The following is a 24,081-nucleotide window of genomic DNA, read 5'->3' as shown; positions in this document are numbered from 1 at the left end:
GCCCAGCGTCCGCGGCACGCGCAGTGGCATAAGGAAAAAATGGCGAAAACCTCGAGGCGCGACAAAAAGGCGAGCGCTCGTGAGCGCATGCCTTTTGTCGCTCTCTAACACAAAATTTTGAAACCGTTTCTAACACAACATTTTGCGTAGAACAAGCTGTGACGTGAAGCCGCAACTGTTCAAAAAGCGTTGCTAAACCTTAAATACATTTTATCTCAACAGTTCCCAGATGTTCATTGAGAACCACCAGTATTGACTGGCGATAAAAATGTAAAAATACAAGGTTCTTTTTGGTGGTAAACAGCTGTGACCCATAGCTGGTGTCCAAGAGACGGTGGGGTACGATTCCGGCAAACGTGCCACCGGCCAGTCGTGACCTTTGAGGCTGAGATGCGTGACTGTCAATGCAGCCAGCATGTTAGGAGTCAATGGAATTGATAACAGGGGCAACGCAAAATATTTCCAGTGAAAGCACTTGCCAGGAATCGCTTTTTCTTCAACCCAACACTCGGGCCCCACTCCCAAATCACGGAATGGCCTTCGTTACTACTGTAAAGAACGCATCGTTTTAACTCAAAATATCCCACATTTGTGGCAGAAGGGGTTTATACTCCTCATCCCGAACGGCTTCGGTACGTAGCTCGGACGCGCTCCCACTCGGTCGCAGTAAAGCAAATGCGGCCCGTGCAGCAAGACTCTCACCCGTGTTCTCTCGCAGCATGATGGCGCGCGAGGGGTAAACGTGCTGGACGACGCAGGCAGCAACCTCCCGAGGGCTCAGGGGCCGGTAGGCCTCGGTGACGAAGCCGAAGCGTGACGCAGTGAGCTCCCGCAACGCTCCATCTGGCGCCTTACTCAGCGCGGCCCGCAGCTCTGCCAGAGTCACTGGCCGGTCAAGTGGCAGCTCCAGCGATCCCACGCAGTCTCGGCCTCCGCCTGCCAGCAGGCAGATCTGGTACAGTGCTGCCGGGCCTGCGGGGGCGTCGCGCGTGCTTGAAGGCAAGTGCTTGGACAAGGGAGTCGCGGAAGCATATTTAGTACCGAAAATGTCCCTTCCTCGTGGTCTGGTGAGAAAAAGGGCTGTCAGCGAAACGTTGCCGCGCCATTACGGCTCAATGACTAAGCAGTTCTGTTCTTTCACGATTCACTCGCCCCTGACCTCATATCCCTTCTTCAGAGAATGGGAGAAAAAAATGTCGGATCACACGCATAGGTGTAAATCCTTAATACCGCCAAGCTTTACTCGTGCGCTTGTACACTTCATTGCTTGCTTTTGGACGTAGATTGGCCATGTCGTCACAAACGTCGCGCGGACGGGTCGTAACCGTGTGGTCGACGTCCATTCGCCCGTTAACTTTTTGTCCGACGGTACCGAACTGAACGCCGTGCATCAGGCACCTAATCTTCATTAGTTGTTCCGCGTGTGGTTTTGTAGCGTAGCTAGTGCTCACGACGCTCGTCCTCTTTCATGGCCGCCCCGCGACCCAGCATACATTCGCGGTCGGCACCATGTTTCACTGCACCCGCCGCGGTGGTTCAGTGGCTAAGCCGTTGCGCTGCTGAGCACGAGGTCGCGGGTTCGATTCCCGGCCGCGGCGGCCGCTTTTCTGATGGAGGCGAAAAGCAAAAACGCCCGTGTGTGCGAGATCTCGGCGCACGTTAAAGATCCCCAGGTGGTCAAAATTAATCCGGAGCCCTCCACTACGGCGCGCCTCATCGCCTGCGTTGCGTCGGCGCGTTAAACCCCCACAATCAATCAACCATGTTTCACTGCGTAGCGAAGACGCTACTGTTGACGCTGTTTAGACGCCGGCTCCTAGCGCAAAACACGTGATACACGCATAAACCATGGAACATTTCCCCGTCCCGCCGGGTGCAATGATTGATTGATTGATTGATTGATTGATTGATTGATTGATTGATTGATTGATTGATTGATTGATTGATTGATTGATTGATTGATTGATTGATTGATTGATTGATTGATTGATTGGGTTTGTTGATAGATAATGATTTTATCCCATTTATATCGGGGAGATGACACACATCCCCGCAACGAAGAAGTCACTGCATCTGTGTTATACTACTCTTAAAATATCTGCATCCCTCTTAGACGCAGGCTTAAACTAAATTTGTCGTTACAGGCGGTCCTAAGCTGTACTCCCCTCTGCTTTTCCTCCCCCAGCCTTCAATCGTTATTTACACTCGGGGACAACTTACTGTGGCAATGCAGTCAAGGCTACAGAGCCGAACCACACCGTTTTTCTGCGCACCTGGAAGTTGTTAAAAAAATAATTGGCTGGCTCTAACCTAGGCAGTTCAATAATATATGGTTCTTGAGTTTTAGCCTTTGCTTGATAAAGACACTAAATTACTAGGCAGAATATATGAAACAGAGAGCATTATTTTTAAAGCAAAGCTTTCTAGCTCTACCAGCCAACGGTCCTTTCGTGGCGTGCGCGACAACAAACTCCCAACGCGTCGGAGGCGGTGGCGAAGGGCGGGAGGGCGGCGGAAAGTTTCACTCACGGAGCACACTAGAGATGGCGCGGCGAATTTACCCAGCGTTCCCCGCCCAGAAGTGCCTGCTCGCCGGCGGTGGCGTCGGCGGTACGGCTTTGTCATCTGCTTTAGCGATGGTTCATTTGGGCCTGTTTTGGTGCAGCTGTACGCCAATTGCGCGCTTCCCTTGCGCGGATTGATTAACTTGTTCGACAGCACCTTCTGTGTAATCCGGACCCGACAGAATTAAATGGTCGTACGGCAAAGATGCGTTAAGGATTGGTTTGCAGGGCGGGAAAAAATGTCGAGACCACATATAGACATCTGGCCGCTAGAGAAACGCTATACCTTTTGGCCATTGCTTGCCACGAGTGGCACTCCGTTTTCTAAATTGGTGATTAACAATTCGGTTGTGCTTCAAGAGGCATCACAAAAGACCAAAGTAGCAACTGGTTATGATAAATAGCGGTTATAAACGTTCCCTCAACTTTCTCGCAATTCTCATACTTACTAAACTAACTAGTTTAAATCGGTATAAATGGGAATCCCAAAGCTCACATGCCGAATTGTTTCGGTGTCTGTGCTCGTGTCGCGCGGTGGTGTAGCCCCAAGCTAGCACATCAGGATGGCTATGTTCCGCTGTCTCACCCATCGAAAAACGCTCCTCTCCGGTTTTTTTTTTTTTTTTTTTCCTACCGACTTACGACCGGGCTACAGCGGCGGCATCCGCCGCTTCAGCCCGGACGTGGCCGACGCTGCTGCTGCGTTCGGGACGCCGCCCCCGCGAATTCCAGGGAACGGCTGGCAGAATCTCTGGTTGCCCTATTTGTAGAGCCACGTGTGTGAATTCAAGTGACGTCGCGTGGGCAATTGTTCTGGGTGTTGTTTAAAGCTTCGCTTTCCAACCACCTTCACAGCGTGGACTGGAGCCAATTTTTGCAAATTTGCTCCAGCTTGGCCAAATAAAGTTGCCTGGCCAAATAAACTTGCTCTGTCTGTCGGGTGACAGCGACTCATCCGAGTCTGACGATTCAGACGACATGTCGACTGCTTGGGTGAGTGCGGACCATGTGCAATCGTAGCAGACGATGCGGCGAACGTCCCTGACGTCACGGGTGAGACCGTGACGTCCGACTGGCCCGCTTGCAGGCTGGCCTTCGAACGGCCATTTTCCCGCGCGGCGACCGAATTTGAAACTGGTTGCAATAAACGTGCTATAATTAATTCTGTGTTGGCGGCTGACGGCTTTCGGTTCGATTTTACTGGGCCAATAGGTACTCTTTACAGCATAAAAACTGAAAGCGAGAAATTTAGTGTCAGTACTCCTTTAACCGGAAGTACGTCACGATGAAAGGGACGCAAAAGGGACGTTTTCAAAAGGGACAGTTACGAGAATACCGCCCCTGGTCGCGCCATCGAGCGCAGTGTCACCACCTAAATATATTCTTACGCCATGGCCTGGTGCGAACACGCCCCTTACGATACAGGCACAACCCAGGCGATGGGGGAAAACTAAGCTCCCAAAGATGGGGACAAAGCGCATCGCAGTTGAGCGTCTGCGGTGACGCGGAAGGCGTTCATCCACTGCGTATGCCTCGGCTAGTGATTGTTACGATTCCAAGCCGTGCTGGTACGCTTATCTGGCGCATTTTATCGCCGACAACATGGCGGAAGCGCGGTATGCCGAATAATGAGATATCGAGAATGCCCATCCAATGATAAGGTCGGATGCCAAGCATGCATGTTTCACAGAACCGTAACCGAAGCTGGTTTGAATTCTAATCTTGGACATCGTCCAATCACGTAGCACCTTCTATTGACGTCACTGCTGTTAGTTGGTGCGGCCGCCGCAAACCGCGCATGGTAGTTTTTCTAAGGAATTCATCGTACTAGCGAACATTCAGACAGGGACACAGCTAAAGAGAAGACGAAACACGCGCTAGAACTTCAACTCAGTTTATGCCACATAAACAGGAAAACACCAATAAGTACATGAAAAAGGAATGGGTTATCGTGGGGAAAAAAAACGTAATGAAACACTATCACTTATATCACAGGCCACATTACAGCGCCGGTACATATCATATTGCGGAAATTTAACAGACACGTGCAAACAGCCTTCATCCTTCGCCCGCTCTCAACCACCTTCCCCTCTCCAAAAAATTATTTTCCTTTGCGGATAGTGCCAAAGACGGTGCGCTGACGCATACATCCCCCTTTCTTCCTATCAAAAAGGCTTCCACAATTTCTCGGTCGGTTTGTTTCGTCTTCTCTTTAGCTGTGTCCCTGTCTTAACGTTCGCTACTACGATGAATTTCTTAGTATACAGTAACCAACTCGCCCAACTTAGCGCTTTGGTAGTTTTTCTTCTTTCAGGCTTTATACCGCCTTATTGCCCAGATAAAACGATGAAAACTGTGTTTGATGAAAAACGATGAAAAACTGTTATTTGGGCCCTTCTACGCAGTGCAAGCAAAAACAGGAGCGTGACAAATTCACTTCAGTGTTCCTTAAAAAAGAGCCGACGCTGCGCAACATATGTTGTTGAATTTTTAAAACTGCCCTCAACACGAGCACCTCAAAAGCATTTCTAAAGCCCCAAAAGTAAATGCAATGAGCCTCAAGTTTGCGTGGCAGATGGGATTGATTCTTGGCATTTTTTACGGACCAATATGGCGTTAGATTTTAAAATTCGAGGCCCACAATTGAAAATTAGGCAGAGGTGCAGTTCATGTCAATTATTCTAGCGTTTTTCTGTAAACGCTCCCAGCAAATCTTCTTGTTATTAGCGGAAACAAAATCAATTTAAAATGTTTCTTGAATATTGATGCTGCACATGGGAAAAACGAAAATGTGTGCTTATTAATAACAGGTACTTCCGGTCAGTATAAGCGCCAGAAGGATTCCAGCGTTGCTTTCCGTGACGCCTGAAAGATTTCAGTTATCAGCGTGTGACCTTTTGTTTCACGAAGAGGGTTTTCATGCATTGTTAAACTTTGCCGTAGGAAAGGTTTAATGGATCAAGTTCACGGTGTAAGGTACTTTTTAGTATCTTACACAAAGCCTAAAAAGCTGTCACATAAAATTGGCGCGCCGAGTGGGGATCGAAAGGTGACTTAGTTGCATTGGCGGATCCAGAGGTGGTGGGGTGGGCGGGGTCTGGATGTCCTGACCTCCCCCCCCCCCCCTTAATTTTTGAATTTATACCCCCAAGATGACCCCTCAGGTAGCACAAAAAGAGTATAGTTGCTGCTTTTTTCTATTTTTTGTATTTGTGGTTTTCCGAAATTTCGGTGAATAAAAAAGGCTACCATCCTCCTGCTCCTCATCGTCACCATCATCATCATCATCATCATCATCATCGTCACTGACCTTTCCCCCCCTTCCCCAGAAACAAACTGGATCCGCCCCTGCCTGGTGAAGGAACTCGCTCCTTGGCAGCATTCTATACTTTACGCGTACTCTCCATCAGATGGCTCTACTACCAACGACTGCCCGAATCACGGCTGTTCAATGCACCAGTGGAGGGGAAGCCTATGTGGTAACGTTCGTTTTGATTCGTCCGCATGGCCTCGACAAGACAGTGACCTGATGAACGTTATTTCTTCCTATGCACTTTGCCATTAGAGAGTATTTGGTTATTGGTTTTGTCGCGCCTAGAAAATGAACTTGTGTTTGGTGCGTCAATTTGAAGTACTTTGGTGGGACCCCATTGGGTTAGCAGAATTTAGAAAAAATCGTGTACTGCAGGGAATTGGCGTAGTGAGTCCACTGACTACCGTGGCGGCCATGAAGGCCCCTCCCTAGCTAGTAGACAGACATCGGCGGCGGGAGCCCCCATTTGCAGCGTCTCTCCCTTCACCTTTCAACTCCTTGTCACGGTAGCTTAAACACCAGTGCGGGGTCCGTGCTGTCTCCACTTCCCGTCACCATGAATACTCACTGAGGCGCCTCGTGCGGGGCCTTCAGACTATGTAATGTAGGCGTGCTCATTATACTTCCGAAATATCTCTATTACCTTGCTGATGACATGAAAGCAATCAAATGTTAAGTAGCCTTTCCTTTCTCTAAGTTATTAGAAACGGAGGCTGTTGCCTATTCGGCTAACCGTCGGCTTTATAGTAGGCTTATCGGTCTGTGATTTTAAGCTTCTTGTGAAGCAGAATTATGCTGTCCAGTGTATACCTTTGACACCAGGAAGCTTCCTCCCCCACCCCTCAACACCGAGAAGTCCGGGGTCTCCCAACAGCTTGGTATCAGCTGTGAACGCCGCTGAGCACTCCTTTGAGTTTCCCGCTGCGGGTATGACGTGGTGTTCTCTTTTCTCGTTCCGCGCCGGGCCATGTTGTCGAGCTTTGCGGTGCAGTAGGGGCGCTTTTTTCCTCTGAGTTTCTACGCGAGCGTGCTGGCTGCAGTCCGTAATCACTGTTGAGGCTGCGCAGCGCGGCCTTGTTCGCTGGTTAATCACTGTCACGACGCCCCGTGAGGTCCTTGGTGGCGTGTACCTGCCCCGCTGCACTCCGCCTCCAACGGGGTTTTGCGCATGCCCGGCCGTGGCCTATAGCATTGCGGTCATTTTATTGCGTTTTACTAATGCGAATCATGCGCTATGGAAATGCTTGGCGAAATTATTAAAAAAAAGATGGGTATTATAAGGGAGGTTTTTCGCGACGAATATACGCCTGGGTTACGATACACGCTGTAGTGGAGGGCTCCAGATTAATTTTGACCTCCTGGAGAACCACTATAAAATTTTCAAGGCCTGTGTTGTAATTTCTGTTTAAATTTTCGTAATGTTCCGAATAGCCTGTACTCTTCGGACAGATAGCCTCAGCTGATGTGGAGGCATTTACGTGTGTTTAACCCTTAAGCGCCCGCAGGGAAGCTAATTCCCACTTCATTCAAATTCCTCCATAGCCCGCTGGGTTGCATATAGACCTTATGCAAAAACTGGCGCCCTCTTGCGGGAACCGCGTGCACTTCCGCCATGTTGGGGGATTCCCGGATCTCCTGGTACCGCTGTATACATGATAGCCCGGGGTTAGCGACACGCACGTCGGCATTTATCGTTGTCCAAGATGCCCAAATGCTGCCGTGTAACTTGCTGTGCTCAAAGATGATACGAGGACGACCACGAAAATAGCGTACACATCTTTTTTTATTATTATTTCTTAACGGAAGCGTGACTCGAGCCCTGCGTGAAGTTGCTTGCGGGTGTCGACTTCCCTTCGCGCAGTAATTTATAGCTAGATCGCATGCATTGTCAGGAAACGAATAATATGTGCAGGACTAAAAAGGTCCCAAAGTGAGTTGTTTTCTAGCCCTGTGTTTGCCGAGGAGCACTCCTCCCTGCTGGTAGTTAAGCGCACAGCATCGGTCAGCTCATACTTTATCGTGCGGGTAGAGTTTTGAGTCTGCCGTTCGTGCTTTGCGCGCCCGCATTTTCTTTTTATTCTGGACGTTCGGTAGGCTTTTATGGAAGTACTACGCATTCTTTTGTTTGCCAAACGTTACAGGAAATAAGGGATCCGCGAGAGTTGCACCCTTCACGTAGCACCATGAGTAGCGCAAGTAACATACATAGTAACCCGTGTATCGGTCATTTACCGCTCGTCGCCTGCTGTTCGACCGCAGCCTATTTTCCCAAGATCAAATTTTTCAAGCGGAATTTTCTAAGTGGTAGTGTGCACCCAGTTTTATTTTCCACGGCCCAAGCAAAAGACGCTCAGCGGTCGCCACGAGGCACGCGGTCACGAGCGCTCGGTATTTTCTCGCTGTTTAAGGCTTTCGCAGTTTTTTTTTTTTTTTTTTTTTTTCGCTAAAGCCTTACGTGTGCTGGGGATGCTTGGCGGTCGCCGCGAGGCACGCGCTCACCAGCGCTCGGCAATTTATTGGTAAGTTAATTATTCATTGCCAATTTACTGGTAATTTATTGGCAATGTTTAACGCGTTACTCACCACACACGTTGCGCGCTACACTTTTCGGCCAGCTACAACAGCTCCGCTGTTAAAAAATGCCAGGTATGTAATTTATTTTTTAAGTGCTTTTTTTTCGTTTGCAGGTTTCCTCTGCGTCCCAGGGGATCCTTAGCGTATAGCTATATCGAGTGCCCCCCTCCCCCATTTCCACCCCAGGACAGCCCGCAAGTTTCGAAGTGTTTCAGGAATGACCTCCTGAGAAACCCACAGGATGCAAACCGACACAGAGGTACTTTCAAAGCCAAAAAAAAAAGAGGAAAAGAAATGCTACAGCCTCCAACAGCTTCCCTGCCGGTGCCTCCCTGACTGCTTTTTCGATGCATAATGCGTATTTACGAAGTCGCCTGCAAATGTGGGCAAGCAACAGAGAAAGGTCCACAGATCACTCGTCGCTCATTATGCTGCACTTAAATCTGAATACAACACGGCGTCGCGTGCTCGTTTCGTTTTTCTTCCGGTAGATGGCGGCACTTTTGCATAACATATATTCCATGGAGGAAAGAAAAGGGTGGAGAGGCCCTGACCATAGGCGTGCGCACAGGGGGGGCAGGGGGGGCGGCCGCCCCCCCTAATCATCTGAAGGGGGGTACCAAATTTGCCCCATGCCTTGTCGATGTAACACATGAAAGTAAAAATTTCTGTTCATAAATATTTTGTATGTGTTGAAATTCCATCGCACTGAAATAAAAATTTTACGAGCATCCCTCTTTGCACTGCGTTCGGACCGCTAGGCCTTCAGTGGGAAGAGGTCGGTAGTTGCTGTAAGGGGGGGGGGGGGGGGGGGGGGGCGCAGCGGTAAGACATTGCCCCCCCTAATCGATAACTCTGCGCACGCCTATGGCCCTGACGTCACATTTGTGAAGCCGAGTCCCGCCATGACTTGAGCCCACTGAGCCCAGCACTCTATCCCATCATTCTTTGCTGCTTCCGGTTTGATTTGACTAACATGGCGTCGCCCGCCCTGCCCTCCCGCTTCGCAGCGAAAACAGCTTCGTCGATAATTTTTCGGTGCGATGTCATGTTCAAAGCTGTTGATTTCGCTTTCAATTTGCCCATTCCAACCATCACCTAAAGTTTTAATAGAAAAATGGCCTTCGTTTTTGTGATCGAAGGAAGATTTCTCAGCTCTTAAGCCTGGCAAAGTAGCGTTTGTCGTCGTCATAGCAACAGTCTCGCGGGATGGCGAACGCAGACGACGGGATCAGTGTTTGGGGTCGTACAGCACGGCAGTCTTTGCGCGCTACGTCTCAGCAGCAATGAATTTCACTTCACTTCATAACGAAGAAACACAAAGTGATCAAAGAACGAACTGTGGCTCTCGTCAACGCTGAGCGAAGGGGAATTTCCCGGCAGGTCGCCGGCGGCGGCAGCGGCTCGCTCCGCCGATCTCGACGCGACGTAAACGCCGCTGCGGCCAGGGTACGAGTTAAGCCGCCTCCGGCGGCGGCGTTTTCGAACTGGCCTAATCTAAAAACGTTTCTCGTAGCGACTGCGCTGGTTTGCAAGCGCAGCGAGACTGCCACATACCAAGCGCCTTAAAAATTTCTCCGTTTTATTCGCCCAAATTTGGCCACCGCAGTTGTAAACAAGTAAGCAACATTGTCTAATGGCCCCATTGTCTATTGCAGCAGATTGCGCGACGAAGCAAGTACGAGTGTGTGTGTGTTGTGCGCGATTGTGCGCGAGCATGCGAGTTTTTGTTGTGCGCGCGGGTGTATGAGTGTGTGTGGGCGGGAGGGTGAACACGGGGGAAAAGGGAGGTAAGGGTCTGTTAACCGTCCCCACAAGGATCTGTTAACCGTCCCCACAACTCCATGTCACGGCAACGGTTTTGAGGCTCGGACGACGAGCACCGGCAGGCACCGGCGGCTGAGACGCTCGCTGCAATGGGCAAGACGCGCGTAAAACGGGCCAAGGCGGACGCGAGCACGGAGAGTGGAGATGAGGAAACATTGGTAGAGTGCGCAGGGTGCGGGGAATGGTGGGAGTTGAGTAGAACATCTTCAAGACCAAGGAAGAGGCCAAGGCGACACCTAGATATGACTGCAAGCAGTGCACCAGGCTCACCTTCATACAGGAGACGATGACGCAGCGACTTAAAGGGACACTGAAGTGATTTGTAAACAATGTGGGATTACGAGCGCAAATTGTAGACCGGAGTCCCTAGGCCCTGTTTCGACCACTCTGAGCGCGTTTACGCGAATTTATGTAGTAGAAAAATCTATTCGAAAATGCTGTCCTCCTCTCTGCACTCTCGCCCATTTTCTGTGGCGTTTTCGTGTGACGTCAGCAGGAGAGGAGCTGGCAATTGGCTGCGCTACTGCACAGCTCGCCCACCTTCCGCGACCGAGTCAGTCGGCCCAACGTTTAGTCCGCCGGCCGCCGACGGCAGTCATGGCAATTCGCTCGATCAGTTGAAACTAAGCCACAACGTTTGTGAATGGAAGAATGTGCCTGTCTTTACTTCGTTAGTTTGTACACTGTATCTAGCTCCAAGTCAAGGTCGCTTCACACAAGCGCTGCACAAGCGCACATACGACGCTTCGCTGACTGGTACGCCAGTAGGAAAATCTAAGGCCTCTTGAAGGGGGAGAAGAGTCAGCCAAGTCAATATAGTTACTAAGGAAATAAAATCAACTGATATTTTTACCGTACAGCGTAAAACTAGGGTGCGGGAAGCCCTTTTTTGCGCTGGGCGAACAAGCACAGCGGTCAGCAGCACGACTACGCATCTGCGAACGCTTTTCCGTCTAAGAAAGGCAATTGCTAGACGTGAGCTATTGTGGAAACTCGGGGGACGCTTAGTGCACGAGCGCAATACAACAAATACTCTCCTAAGCTGCTTGAAATACCAAAACTAAATAAAAGTATAAACTGGTTATACAATATATACCTTATATTAGCAAGGTCACCAGAGCCCGCCCCGTGGCCCAGTTGTATGGAGCGCTGGGTATGCCATCGCAGGTGTTTTGCAAGTCGCGAGTTCGAATCCCCGCGGGTAGATGGTTTTTTTTTGTTTTTGTTTTTTTTATAAGTCAACTTTTTCGCTTTTCGCCGATGTTTTCTATTCTGGGAGTTCACCTTTTTTTGGGCCGCAACGTTCACTGCTCCACGAACTAGTCCACAGAACTCGCGCAGGCTGGCACTGGCGCGCTAGCGAGTTCTCGTTGGCGTGCTGTTGCCATAAGCACCGACTGCTTGAAGGCACAGGCCAGAATCAACAGACCCTTGGCATGGTGCGAACACGCTTTTTACGATACAGGCATGAGCGAGGCAAGCTCCAAATATGGGGGGAAAGCGCATGCATTTCAGCGTCTGCGGGGGCGCGGAGGGCGTTCATGCACTGCGTAGGCCTCGGCTAGTGAATGCTACGATTCCAAGCCGTCCTGGGAGGTTTATATTATGCATTTTACAGCCGACAACATGGCACAAGCGCGGTACTACGATTACTGGGATATTGAGAATGCCCATCCAACGACGCCATCGGATGTCAAACATGTTGTTTTACAGAACCGAAACTGAAACCGAAACTTGTTTGATTGCTAACATTGGGCAGCGTCCAATCACGGTTCCCCCTCCTCCTAACGTCACAGAACGTCACAGCTTAGTTGGTGCGGCCGCCGCAAACCGCGCATGGTAGTTTTTCTTCTTTCGCGCTTTGTAAAATAGTTACCGATTTGTCAACCGCATAAACGATGAAAAGTGTGCTAATTTGAGCCAGTCTACGCAGTGCAAGCAAAAACGGGAGCTTGACAAATTCACTTCAGTGTCCCTTTAAACGGATCAGCGAAGAATGGGAGCTACGTGTCCAGGGGTAGGATGCCCAAATGTCGGGCGCAAACGAGGCCCATGACCTTACAGTGGCAAAGCTCGAATCCCAATGGCAACAGGAAAAAAAGCTGGAGGACCAGGTAGGAATACTGAAGGGACTAGTCGCCAGTATGCAGTACAGCGGAGTCCCAACATCAACCGCAGGGTTGCAGGAAGTGCAACGCCAGACCGAGAGGAAAGAAGGCGAGACAGATTGCGGTGCTCCTTGGGTGGAAGAGATCGCCGCACCTACTGGAAAAACCACTCAGACGGCTTTGGGCAATGCCAAGGAAAGCAGCACGGAATCCCCGATATTAAAGGAGGACAACAAGCCTCAGGACTGCGCACAACTGGGGATGAAGGAGAGGACACGGGAATAAAGCAGAAGCGACGACCCAGAGAGCCAGTCACTGCTCATGAACAGCAACGAAGAGGAGAAAGGGAGGACAACTCCTGTAAGGTCCCAAGGCAACGGGGAACCAGCAGCGGTAACCGACAGTCCAATGGACTCCGAAGGGTGGCAGTCAGGACGAAGAAAGAGGAAGCGAAGGATCCGGGCTCAGATGCCGACCCAGGTCCAACCAAGCAAACAGCTTGAGACCCAGAAGCAGCCGCAAGCCCAAATGAGCCAGTGCCAAAACACTCCAGCTCATCCAATTAAACAGCATCATGTTGGGGGCAGCAACCTTGAAGTCCGACGCAGAGCGCTGGTTGTGGGTGACACCAACGCGCACAAGCTTAAGCACCGAGCCCTGGGGTGGGCTAAGGGGGATAGGCGCATGTGGTTCTATACCAAGGAGCGTGCAACGCTGCGGGAGGCAGCGGTGAAAGTTGATGAAGAGCTGCGAAAGCACACCAACTGTCAGCACTTGGTTATTCTCCATGCAGGCCAGTCTGACCTCGTAGATGACTGGGACCCCCAGGTAGAGGTGCAGTGGCTGAGGAAAAGGTTGGCCAATGGGTCCAACAGTTCCCTCAGAACCACTACTTCATCTATGCCATTCCAGTCATGGAGGGGAATGCCGAGGAAACAAAGGGCAAAAGGCACCGCTGGAATGAGCTGGTCCAGGGTTTTAGTCGGGTGCTGGGACCACAGGTTGAATTTGTCCGGACAGCCGGCCACATCACGGAGAGGGACATGAGTGGCGACGGATACTCCTGGGAGACAGCCCATGGGTTGGGCACAAGGCTGGGCAAGCGCGTGTGTGCTTTTTTAGGGGTTGCGGTGCGGCAGCACAGTGCCCAAAGATCCCCCAGCACGTTGGGAATGGCAATCCACAAACCCAGCAAACGTTGATGGCTGCGATGGGCAACATGCTCCTGCAGCTGAGCAGGCGCGTCTGAGCGGCAGAAAGCATGGGCTCCCAGCGGCGGTAAGGGAGACTGGGAATACACCCGGGCCCAAGGACACCCCCCATCGTCAGCATGCAAAGAATGCACCAGACTGTAGGAGGCGACGACGTAGGAGGAGACGACGGGCAGGAGTCCAGGCTGTATCGGGCATTGCATACCTCAATATCCAGGGTGGCAGATCGCAAAGCAAGTGGGAAGAGATCTTCAAGGCCCTGGAGGACGAACACTTGTTCATTTATGGTGTGGCTGAGTCACAACTCCGGGAGTCTGAAGTGCCACCTGGACATGCACAGTTCTGTTGGGAGGGGTGCAACAGGGGAGCCGGTGAGCGGAGAGGAGGAGGCGTGGGAGTATTGTTCCGGCAGGATCTCGGGTGGTCCCGAGTGCGTCCAGAGTGCCGGGAACATGTGTGGCTGGCAGGTGACTTGATGGGACAAAGGACGGCAGTAGGTGTGGTGTACATGTGGTGCGGTCAGGCCGACAGGCAGCAAAATGAGAAGCTGTGGAAGTGCTTAAGACAGGACATAAAATACCTTCAGACTGAACACCAGATGCTGATACTGGGCGACTTCAATGGCCACCTAGAAGACCTTGGTGATATGACGGACAGAAATGGCCAGGAGCTTCTGGACACCATGAACAGACACCATCTAGTTCTCGCTAATCTTCAGCACAAGCGTGAGGGCCGAGTGACCTGGTCGTCTGGGAACCGCTCATCAGCAATTGACTTTGGCATAATGTCACAAGGCCTTTACGAGAAGCTTACGAGGATGGAGATTGATGAAGCTGGAACCCAAAGCCTGGGCAGTGATCACAACCGGCTGCTGCTTATGTTTGGGGGAAGGTATGAGAGAAGGAGCAGTGCTAACGTTAGGGCACACTTGACTGAGCAGGAGGTGCAACTCATTGCACAAGTGCTGGAGGAAAAACCTGTGGTTGAGTACTCGAAGTTGGTCAAGCAGGTGCAGGCTGCGAAAAGGATGAAGCAAGGCCGAAGCCAGCGTACCAAGCTGCAAGCATGGGCCAAAGAGATGGTGGAACGCAGCTGTCCAAACTGCACTACAGGAGAGGAAGGCAGCATGTCGACAACATCGGACGGCGGTACGGGCTCAGCAACCTGAGCCAGTTCGCAAACAGCTGTGGGACACCTACAGAGAAAAGAAGTACGTGGCAGCCTGCACCGTACAGAACAGCATCCGACAAGTAAACAAGAAATTCATTGAGGAGTTGAAAAGGAGTGGGCGGGAGGCACCCCGAAAGTTCTGGCAACATGTCCAACGCTCGCACAAGCATGCAGAGTCCAAACAGCAGCTGCGACACCCAGAGACTCAACAGCTTCTGTCAGAGAGGGACAGCAGGGAGCTCATGGTGTCTGTCGTTGCGGCTCTCTTCAGGAAAGAACAGCCGAGTGGCGCCTCAGAAGTGATTGAGCATGGAGGCACTACGCAGGACTGCGCAGAGACCTGCACAGGTGGGCAAGGGCAGGATGGAGGGCCTGCGGCAGACCTAGAAGAGTGGCTTGGGTCGGTAGGGGAAACAGAGTTGAAGTGGGCTCTAACTCACATCCCGACCCGAACAGCGACAGGTCTGGGCGGCTTACCAGCGACTCTGCTGAAGTGTCTGGGCCCAAGGCAGTGTGAGGCATTGCGGGAAATGTTCGGCATGATCCTGGTGACGGGCAGGTGCCCAAAGAGTGGAACTGCAGCCGGATGGTGTTCATTCCGAAGGGAACTGGAGATCGCAGCAGCTGGAAGGCCTGCAGGCCAATCACTGTCACAGCGGTATTGTACCGAGTCTTCACCCAGATCCTTCGCAGACGGCTGCAGGCATGGGCAGAACGAGAGGGAGCCCTGGGAGAGCTCCAAAACGGCTTTCGCAGGGGTAGACGGCTGGATGACAACCTCTACGTCCTGACCCAGTGCATAGAGGTGGCCCGTCTGCAAGGGCGGGAACTGTGGGCTGCCTTCCTGGACGGGGAGAAGGCATACGACAGAGTTGACCACACCTTACTGTGGAAGAAACTACAGGACAAGGGCCTGCCAGTGGAAGTAGTGGGATTGCTGCAGAGCCTGTATGCGGACACAGAAGTGGTAGTGGAATGGCAGGGCGTGTGCTCCCAGCCGGTGCCTGTCGAACGGGGCCTCCGTCAGGGCTGCCCTTTGTCCCCTCTGCTATTCATGCTGTTCCTGGGCGATCTGGAGGCAGAGCTGGAGGGAAGTGCAATAGGCTTTGACTGGACCTATATGGAGGAGGGGAGGACGATCCATCAGCGCCTACCGGGCCTCATGTACGCTGATGATATTGTCCTTACAGCGGACTCTCGTTCAGACCTGCAGCGACTCCTGGACATTTGCACCAAACACGCAGAGCTGTTGGGGCTGAGGTTCAGTGCGCCGAAGTGTGCCATACTTCGCTGGGGGGACACGAGCGCACTACCAGATGGAGAAGCGCTCACAGTGCAGGGGAAGCCTGTCCCTTTTGCAGCGACGTACCGGTACCTGGGTGTGGACTTGACCACCGATCCGGACTACTTGGCTGCACATGAGCGGGGGCTTCGCGGAAAGTCACTGCGCAGCCAGAACATCCTGAGGGCCCGAATCCTCTGGTCCTTCAACAGGGTGGAGGTTGTCAGGAGCCTCTGGAAGATGGTGCACGTCCCGGTGCTCACGTTTGCTAATGCAGTGCTTTGCCTGTCATCAGCCACCCGGAAGTACTTGGAGAGACGACAAAGGGAGGTGGGACGACTGGCCCTGGGTGCCCACCGGTCGACACCAAATGAGGCAGTCCAAGGGGATGTATCCTGGTCCTCATTCGAGGCACGAGAGGCCGTGGCCAAGCTCGGTTTAGAGATCCGAGCATGCTCGCTGAGCAACACGCTCTGGGTACACCGGGTTCACCGGTGTATGCTGTTAGCAGGTGACGCCACAAGGTGGAAGAGACGGGTGCGCGCACTGGGCCACAAGAACGAGGTGCCGCTACCGGTCTTAAATAGCATCAAGGAGACCAGCCTGAGCGGGAAACAGCTGCGGGAGAGAGTGGTAGCTGCGGAAACGAAAAGATGGGCGGACAGGGCCGTGGCGAAACCATCTCTCCGTCTGTACGCGTCACACAAACACACCATTTCTCAGGAGCACTTTGACGACAACTTGCCAGGAAGTGCGATGCTGTTCGAAGCGCGGGCTGGGGTGCTAAGGACGCGGATGTGGAGGCGGAAATGGGACGATGCGGAGGAGGTGATGTGTGCGGTGTGTGGTGAGGAAGAGGAGACTGCAGAACGCATTGCGTTGCGGTGCGAACAATTGAATCAGGCCTCTCAAGCTTGGACGTTCCCTGGTTTCCCTATAGGCGGCGTAAAAATCGACGCCCCACGTGACCAACCTACAGGGCACTTTTCGACCATCAAGTCCACCGGACGGCGCAAGCGAAAAGTTACTTTTGGTATAGAATACAAAACATTCATTCCGTGACTCAAAGAGCCCACACAGTTCGCTTACAATGTGTTATTTAAAAATAATATTAACAATTTTCGCATCAAACATCTGTTGAGCAAAAAAATTGCCCCCACCTCCCCGAAGGTAATCGTGAGGATGTGCGAATGCATTTCTTGCGCCGAGAGTACACGGCGTAGTAATTCTGACATCGCCTTGAGAGGCGCCCAGCCAGCGAACGGTCTAAACTGGAGCAGAGCGAGCAAGAGACTAGCGAGAGAGCGCGCGCGAGCCGACCCACAGAGGTCTGGCGGTTTATCGCTGCATATAAAGGGGGGTACGCCGCTCGAGCGCGCCGAGCCAGGTGGCTGAGAGAGGAGGCGGGCGCGCGAGAGAGAGGGGTGCGCGCGCAGCTGCAGCCAGCGAGGAGAGAGGAGGAGCGAGCGAAGGGGGAGGGGGACGCGCGCAGCGGCGCACGGCAGCTGCCGGGAGAGGAGGTGGTGCGTGACGTCACGGCGCGGGTGAGGAGAGGGATGCGCGCGGCGCACACCACCGCGCCGCGAGGGAGCGGTGAGGGCGTGGCGTCACGTGGTGAGTGACGTCACTGCGCCGTTGCTACCGACGCTCCTCTCCGCTCTGCGCCGTTGCTAGGGAGAGCAGGGCTGCGGACGCCGCCGCCGCCGGCGGTGGATGGTTTGGGGTCGCTTATAAAGTGCATCGCACTTAAAATGTACGCAACTTTTTACGAACAGCCGACTGGTGCACCACCTCGTTGCTGAATTAGCAACCACAAATCCGCCAATTCAAATTGAAACCGGTGCAACGGCCCACCGTTTCTATGTGCGCGGAGCACTGGTTTCGTGACTGTTATTGCTGTTATGTGCTTTTGCGTCCATCAGTTGTTGAGAGGACTGGCAAAACACGGGAATTGAGTGCATGTGGAGTGACAAATGTGGGAAATTCCGCATCGGAAGACAGCTGTCGAGGCCAGAATATTTTATTCTTCCAACAGCTGAGTGTTATGCACTCCGCTAGAAAGACGGTGCAAACGAAACCGTTGTCACCGTCAATACCTCATTTGTGCCCTTCGTTCGAAATCTTAGCGCAAGTGAACGAGATGGCAAAAAAAAATGTTCTCACGGCAGCGACGTACAATTGCAGCGATCGAAATGAAATGATGTCCTGGCCTCTGTAAACTTGCGGATGTCAATAAACGATTTGTTCTCACTTGCTGCTCACTGTGGTCTGTGCCAGTCGAGGCCATCTGGTCACCTGGCGTAACATCACTTCACTAGCGCGGCGCAAGTAAACACGCGGCCAGCGTGCCAGCCAAGAACCAGCAGGAGCAGCCACGGCCGGACTCGACGCTCCTTTCGCGCGCGGGAGGAGAGTCGAGTCCGGCCGTGAAGCAGCGAGCCGGCGGCCGCCGTGCGAGGGCAGCCATGTTATTAAGGAGCTCAAGCGGCCTGTGCAAAAAGCATCCGCCATGTTTACGAAGCCGTGTTTACAGCGCCATCAAGCGGGCGTTCTCGGTAGTTCACGACGCCGCCACTACACTTTTTCTGGCACTACAGGCAAAGCTAGACCTTTGCTTCTCTAAAATCGTCCCTGTTGTGTGATTGAATCCCCACCACCCTAGTGATACCACCATGGCGGAGGCGCTTCGCTTCGTTGCGCATCCCCCGCCAGGGGGCACACTGGGCACGGGCGACACCACGGATGCGAGTGCAGTGCCACCGGGGCGGGTGACTGGTGACGTGGTGCCGAATCCGGTCGGCACTACGAGGCGCCGACTGGAGGAATGGCGAAGACGCGCCCGTTAGCATGAGGAAAGGAGACGACGTACAAAACTTGAGGCTAGGGCGCCGGGGGGATTATATGCCCTAAGGAGTGTCCCCCCGATACAAAGGGGCAGCCACCAAGCCATCATCATCATCATCGTCATCTCAAGAAAAATGACGTCACTTCCTTCACAGTTTTTGCAATGCATTGGGATGCTAGGGGCCTCTCCTGAGTATTCTTATTCCCTCACAGTATTGTGGCGCCATCTAGCGCGATGCCTGCCTACCATGACAGGAAAAAATCGTTCTTTTATCTTCATTCCACTAACTGCCGCTGCAGGTATTGTGATCATATGCCGCAATTTTCTGTCAATCTTGACTTGCGCACATTGAGCACCATAATGGCTACGGGATATGAATTACTAAGTAATCCACTGCGGGCAAAGTAAGGAAATACTATTGATATGATAAGCTGATGTCTTAGCTAGCGTAGTTTTGAGCCCCCTTTTTGCTTTTATGTACTAGGAGTAAGGCTTGGATCAAATCTACCACATGGGAACGTATTTCCCTACGGGCTTTCAGTGCATTCGAATATTTTTGCGCTATTTTCTTTTTTGTTTTGTATGGCTCGGCATCTGACGGCAGAGGAGGTTTACAACCTTTTTATTACCTTCCTGACAATGTAGATAGTGGAAGATTATGTTGATGAGGCTTCAGCTGTATATACCCATTCAAAAGACGCAGAAATTGATAGCATTGCAGACATGGCCAGCTTGTCAAACGCCAATGCTAGCAGGGACATGTTTTGAAGAACATGAATGTAATTATGACCGCTGGGACATACACTCCCTTCAGCAAAAAAAAAGCAGCACGAATTTCGATTTACAGTCACGAGCTTCATTGAAGCATACCGCGTATTACACGTACATGATTTTTGACTTATTGACGCATTATTTTGTTATAGAGTGAAAATTCTTGTAGAGCAAGTAAACCTTTTGCGAAGCAAGGCAACCTGTTTGCGAAACAAGGAAAGATAATGGGCTGGCAGGATACAGGAGATAAAAAAAGGGCCCATCTCCCCGCGAGGGGGACTCGAGTAAATGCGACGCATAGGGGGTGGGTGTATTGCGTTAACGTTTAGTGTTTGGGGAGTTGGTGGTAGTGAATGCGTTGTATCAGCAGCTTCTTGACGTAGCTTGAATGAGTCAAGGATATAAGGCGCGTTCGTAGCCTTCCATTCTGTGTCGGCTTTGTGGCGCAGAGGGAAGAGCACCATGTACCTCGCGTTCCGCCCACAGGTAGTGAATGCGTTCTATCAGCAGCTTCTTGACGTAGTTTGAATGAGTCAAGGATATAAGGCGCGTTCGTAGCCTTCCATTCTGTGTCGGCTTTGTGGCGCAGTGGGTAGAGCACCATGTACCTTGCGTTCCGCCCGCAGGGTCGTGGGATCGAAACCAGGCGCCGGTAAGCATTATTTTTTTATATAGTGTAGGGGGAGGGGTGCGGACCTGTTGTTGAGAGCGAGGAGGGTAGCGTGATGCGGGAGAGGAGGAGTGGGGGAGAGGGCGCACCTGGAACGGCTGTTGCGGACGCCGAGGCACGCCAACGCCGGGTGACATCGTGAGTTAAAGAAATGCTCTGCATTTAAAATTGACAGCGAGAGCGAACGCCGAGAACTGCCCCATCACGGCACGACCGCGCCACGACCACGTCACGACTACGTCACGATCACGCCACAACTGTTGTTGCTCCCGCGCCAAACTACGACGCATGCGCGCCCCACCTGTTGCTGAACGCGATCCGAGCACGCAGAGAACACGCGAGGAGCAGCGGAGAGCAGGCGAGGAGGAGTGGGGGAGAGGGCGCACCTGGAACGGCTGTTGCGGACGCCGAGGCACGTCAACGCCGGGTGACATCGTGAGTTAAAGAAATACTCTGCATTTAATATACGTTCCTTTATTCTTAGGATGAAGATGTGTTTTCATACGCCACGCCCCTTTTCTCACAGGCATTAGCGCCGTACGTGCGGTTAGATATTGTTCAAGGGCAAAAAGCCACAATCGGTCCAAGATAACTTGCACAACATACAAGGTTGGCCTCTGCGCGGCTCTGGCTTCGCGAAGTTTCCTATAAAGTAGGACACTCCTGAATGCCCACAGGGAACAATATCCCCATAGCTGTATTTCTTGTTCCTTGCAACTGCAGGGGTTTTATCTGTTGTAGTTGTGTTCACAGCCTAATAAATAGCGTTTCTGGAAGAACTCACTCATTTATCTTCAATAGAAACCTTATGGGCCTTTAAAGGTTAAGACCTATGATAGTTTAATCCTTTCTGACTTCTTACCGCTGATTTATACGGGCGTTATCACTCCACATCCACAGCGCGAGCAACGGTTCTTTCCTGACGCTTTAAGAATGGGCGCGCTTCCGGAATCAGCTGAGGCGGGGCTCCTACCTGTTTCTCGTAGCCGATGTCTTTGTCACGAAGATTGCTCTCTCATGTTGGCCATATATAATCCCCTTTTTGCGCAATAAACTATATTCGTCAGTCAGCACCCATCCTCACCTTTTGCGTTGCTCTGTTTTTGAACCATCCATTGTTTGTGTTTGTTTGTTTGTTTGTCTGTTTTAAACTTGAATGCATAACCCTCACCCATCTTCGCAGCCCTGAGCCGTGAAACTAGTCAATTCCACGTACCAGCGCAAAAACTGGGCAGGCAGGCACGCGACGCTTTGCGGACTTTTTTTTTTCTTTGGTTTACAAATTCATTCAGCGCTAATATCTACAGCTCTAGCGGAGTTAGGTGTCTACGAGAACACTGGAGTGCACTAAGGCCTCACACTGTGCGAGGCTCGCTTGATTGTACGTACCTTGCGGGCTGCTGTCCATGGGAGCGCCAGGCAGGAAAGCGCTCTCTGATTTCTGGACCCTCGTGGCGGGTGATGGTACCCTGGAAAGAGTAGACGCCACGAACCCCTCATAAACACCGACTAGATAGCCCTCGCCCGAAGCGTTAACCGTCGCAGAGTAGCACATGCTAGAACAATTCCAATGTCTGCTCCCTCACCCGTCGGGGGACACGGCATGTATACCCGGACGGGGGCAGGTTCGACATGAGGCAAAGCGCATTCGCAGCGTCCTTTTCCAAGTGCTTTTGATCGGCTAGTGCGCAACTTTGTTTGCAACGTGCCAGATGTTTGGGGTTTTCTGAAAATCTTGTTAGCATTAGGAAACCAAGGGCAGTCACAAAGGAGAGCTAGGTTCCATCCCCCCCCCCTCCACATCTTCCTACAGGCTTAATTGTTCCTGTACATAAATCTGGGGACTCATGTGACGTCACTAAATACCGACCTATAACTTTGAAGAGCCCTTTTGCGAAAGTTTTTGAAATTGCCCTGTTTCATCACCTATGGTTCTTTTTTAAACGTCAGATCGGGAATGCACAACATGGGTTCTATAAAGGCCGATCCGTAGAAACTAATCTAATGACATTTTTGGAGTACACAAGTTATTATATTGAAAATCGTGGTCAGGTTGATGCCGCGTACTTTGACCTGTCCAAAGCGTTTGACTTAGTTGACCACCAGAGACTGGTTGAAAAGTTAGGAGCATATGGCGTGTGCAATCAACTTTGTACTTTTCTTTATGGATTATTTGTCCGGTAGATGTAGTTACGTGCGCGTTAACAGTGTGCTGTCCAAGCCTTTTATTTCTACTTCTGGCGTTCCACAAGGATCTGTTTTGGGCCCTCTCTTGTTTAATGTATTTATTAACGATATTACATGCTGTGTCGAAAATTCCCGCACACTTTTGTATGCAGATGATATCAAATTGTTTCGAGAAATGTGCACGCATGATGACTGCGTCCTACTTCAGTCTGACATCTTAAATATAGTTAATTGGTGTGCTGAAAATGAGCTGTTAATTAATGTCACCAAAACTTGTGTATTGACTTTCACTAGAAAAAGTCTTGCTGTGCTACATGATTACACACTAAATGGAACAGTGCTCAAACGGGTTAAGAATGTCGTGATCTTGGCATTGTTGTAGATTCAGAACTGCATTTTCGTTCGCATGTTGATTCTGTTGTGAACAAGGCCTACAGCCTCTTGGGAATTGTCTCGCGAATTACGAAGTCTTTTTCTAATCCTTTGTGTTTTGTTCGATTATTCTTAACTATCGTGATCCCAAAACTTCATTTTGTATCTGTTGTTTGGAACAGGTAGGGCATAACAAGTAGCGCTAAGCTTGAAAATGTACAATGGCGTTTTATTAGAATTCTATACGACAGGCATTTCGATCGCCGAGTTTACTATCAGTATGAAAACATGTTGGAGAAATTGCAATTGGCTACGTTGTCTAAAAAGAGGCTTGACGCGGATTTGCTTTTTTTGTTTAAGTCTTTACACAGCATCATTGATTGTGAAGACCTTACGTCATCAATTGGGATTACAGTTCCCTGTAAGTCCTTTCGTGAATTTCTTTTATTTCGAATCAGTTCTATTTGTTCTCCTATGCAGAGATTGCTTAGACTGTACAATGAAAATGCAAGTCACCTTGATATTTTTAACAATTTGCATTTGTTTAAGCTTGCTTTGACTGAAGTGCACTGATCGTTTTTTTTTCTTTCTCCTTCTATTTATTTTTCCTCGTTTCAGGCTACATATATAGTTGTTTGTGTTTGCATCGAATTTTGTGTTTCATCCTGTGCACCACCGCTTAAGGCCATTGGCTGTTGGTGGACACGTAGAAATAAAGATGATGATGATGATGATGATGATGATGATGATGATGATGATGATCTTGTCAGTGACAGCGGCAGTATATGTGGGGATAGCGCCACCGGCCAGCAGCGACCCATATCTAATTACCTCCAGGTTCTTCCCTCGATGACGCGTGCACGAAGGAACCTCTAAAGCCCATTTGTTTTTGTTTACGCATCTATAACAAGGGTACCATTATCCACACGGGCTCAGAAATCGGGGAGCTCTTTCCACCCTGGTGCTCCCATGGCAAGCAGCAGCCCGCAGGGTACGTAAAGTGCCTCCGGATGAAAAATATGCATGTCAGTAGCTGGCCTACACTGCTACAAACAAGATAACCACGAAGCCCCAGAAAGGGTCGAACCGTTCATATTTTGGCGAGTTAAACAACGAAACTGTTTCGGATCCATTGGGTTGCGCACATCCGCCAGGCAATCTGCAGCGGCACCTCAGCACTTACGCGT

At 51.1% G+C, this 24,081-nt stretch overlaps 1 protein-coding gene across 1 annotated transcript in view; it reads right to left on the bottom strand.

Annotated features, from left to right (window-relative positions):
• Positions 1 to 24,081, bottom strand: part of LOC144162761 (uncharacterized) — a 96,741-nt gene that overhangs the window by 26,441 nt on the left and 46,219 nt on the right. The window contains exons 5-6 of the mRNA XM_077693411.1: positions 21,725 to 21,804; positions 703 to 972 (exon numbers count right to left, since the gene is read on the bottom strand). Of these exons, the coding sequence (XP_077549537.1) occupies positions 703 to 972; positions 21,725 to 21,804 (350 nt within the window). The remainder of the gene's footprint in view (positions 1 to 702; positions 973 to 21,724; positions 21,805 to 24,081) is intronic.

The sequence above is a fragment of the Haemaphysalis longicornis genome, unplaced genomic scaffold, assembly GCF_048455015.1.
Source record: "Haemaphysalis longicornis isolate Haplotype H1 unplaced genomic scaffold, Haemaphysalis longicornis Haplotype H1 scaffold_1, whole genome shotgun sequence".
NCBI classification, from domain to species: Eukaryota; Metazoa; Arthropoda; class Arachnida; order Ixodida; family Ixodidae; genus Haemaphysalis; species Haemaphysalis longicornis.
The sequence above is the reverse complement of the archived record's forward strand: the minus strand, read 5'-3'. Positions and strand labels throughout refer to the sequence as shown.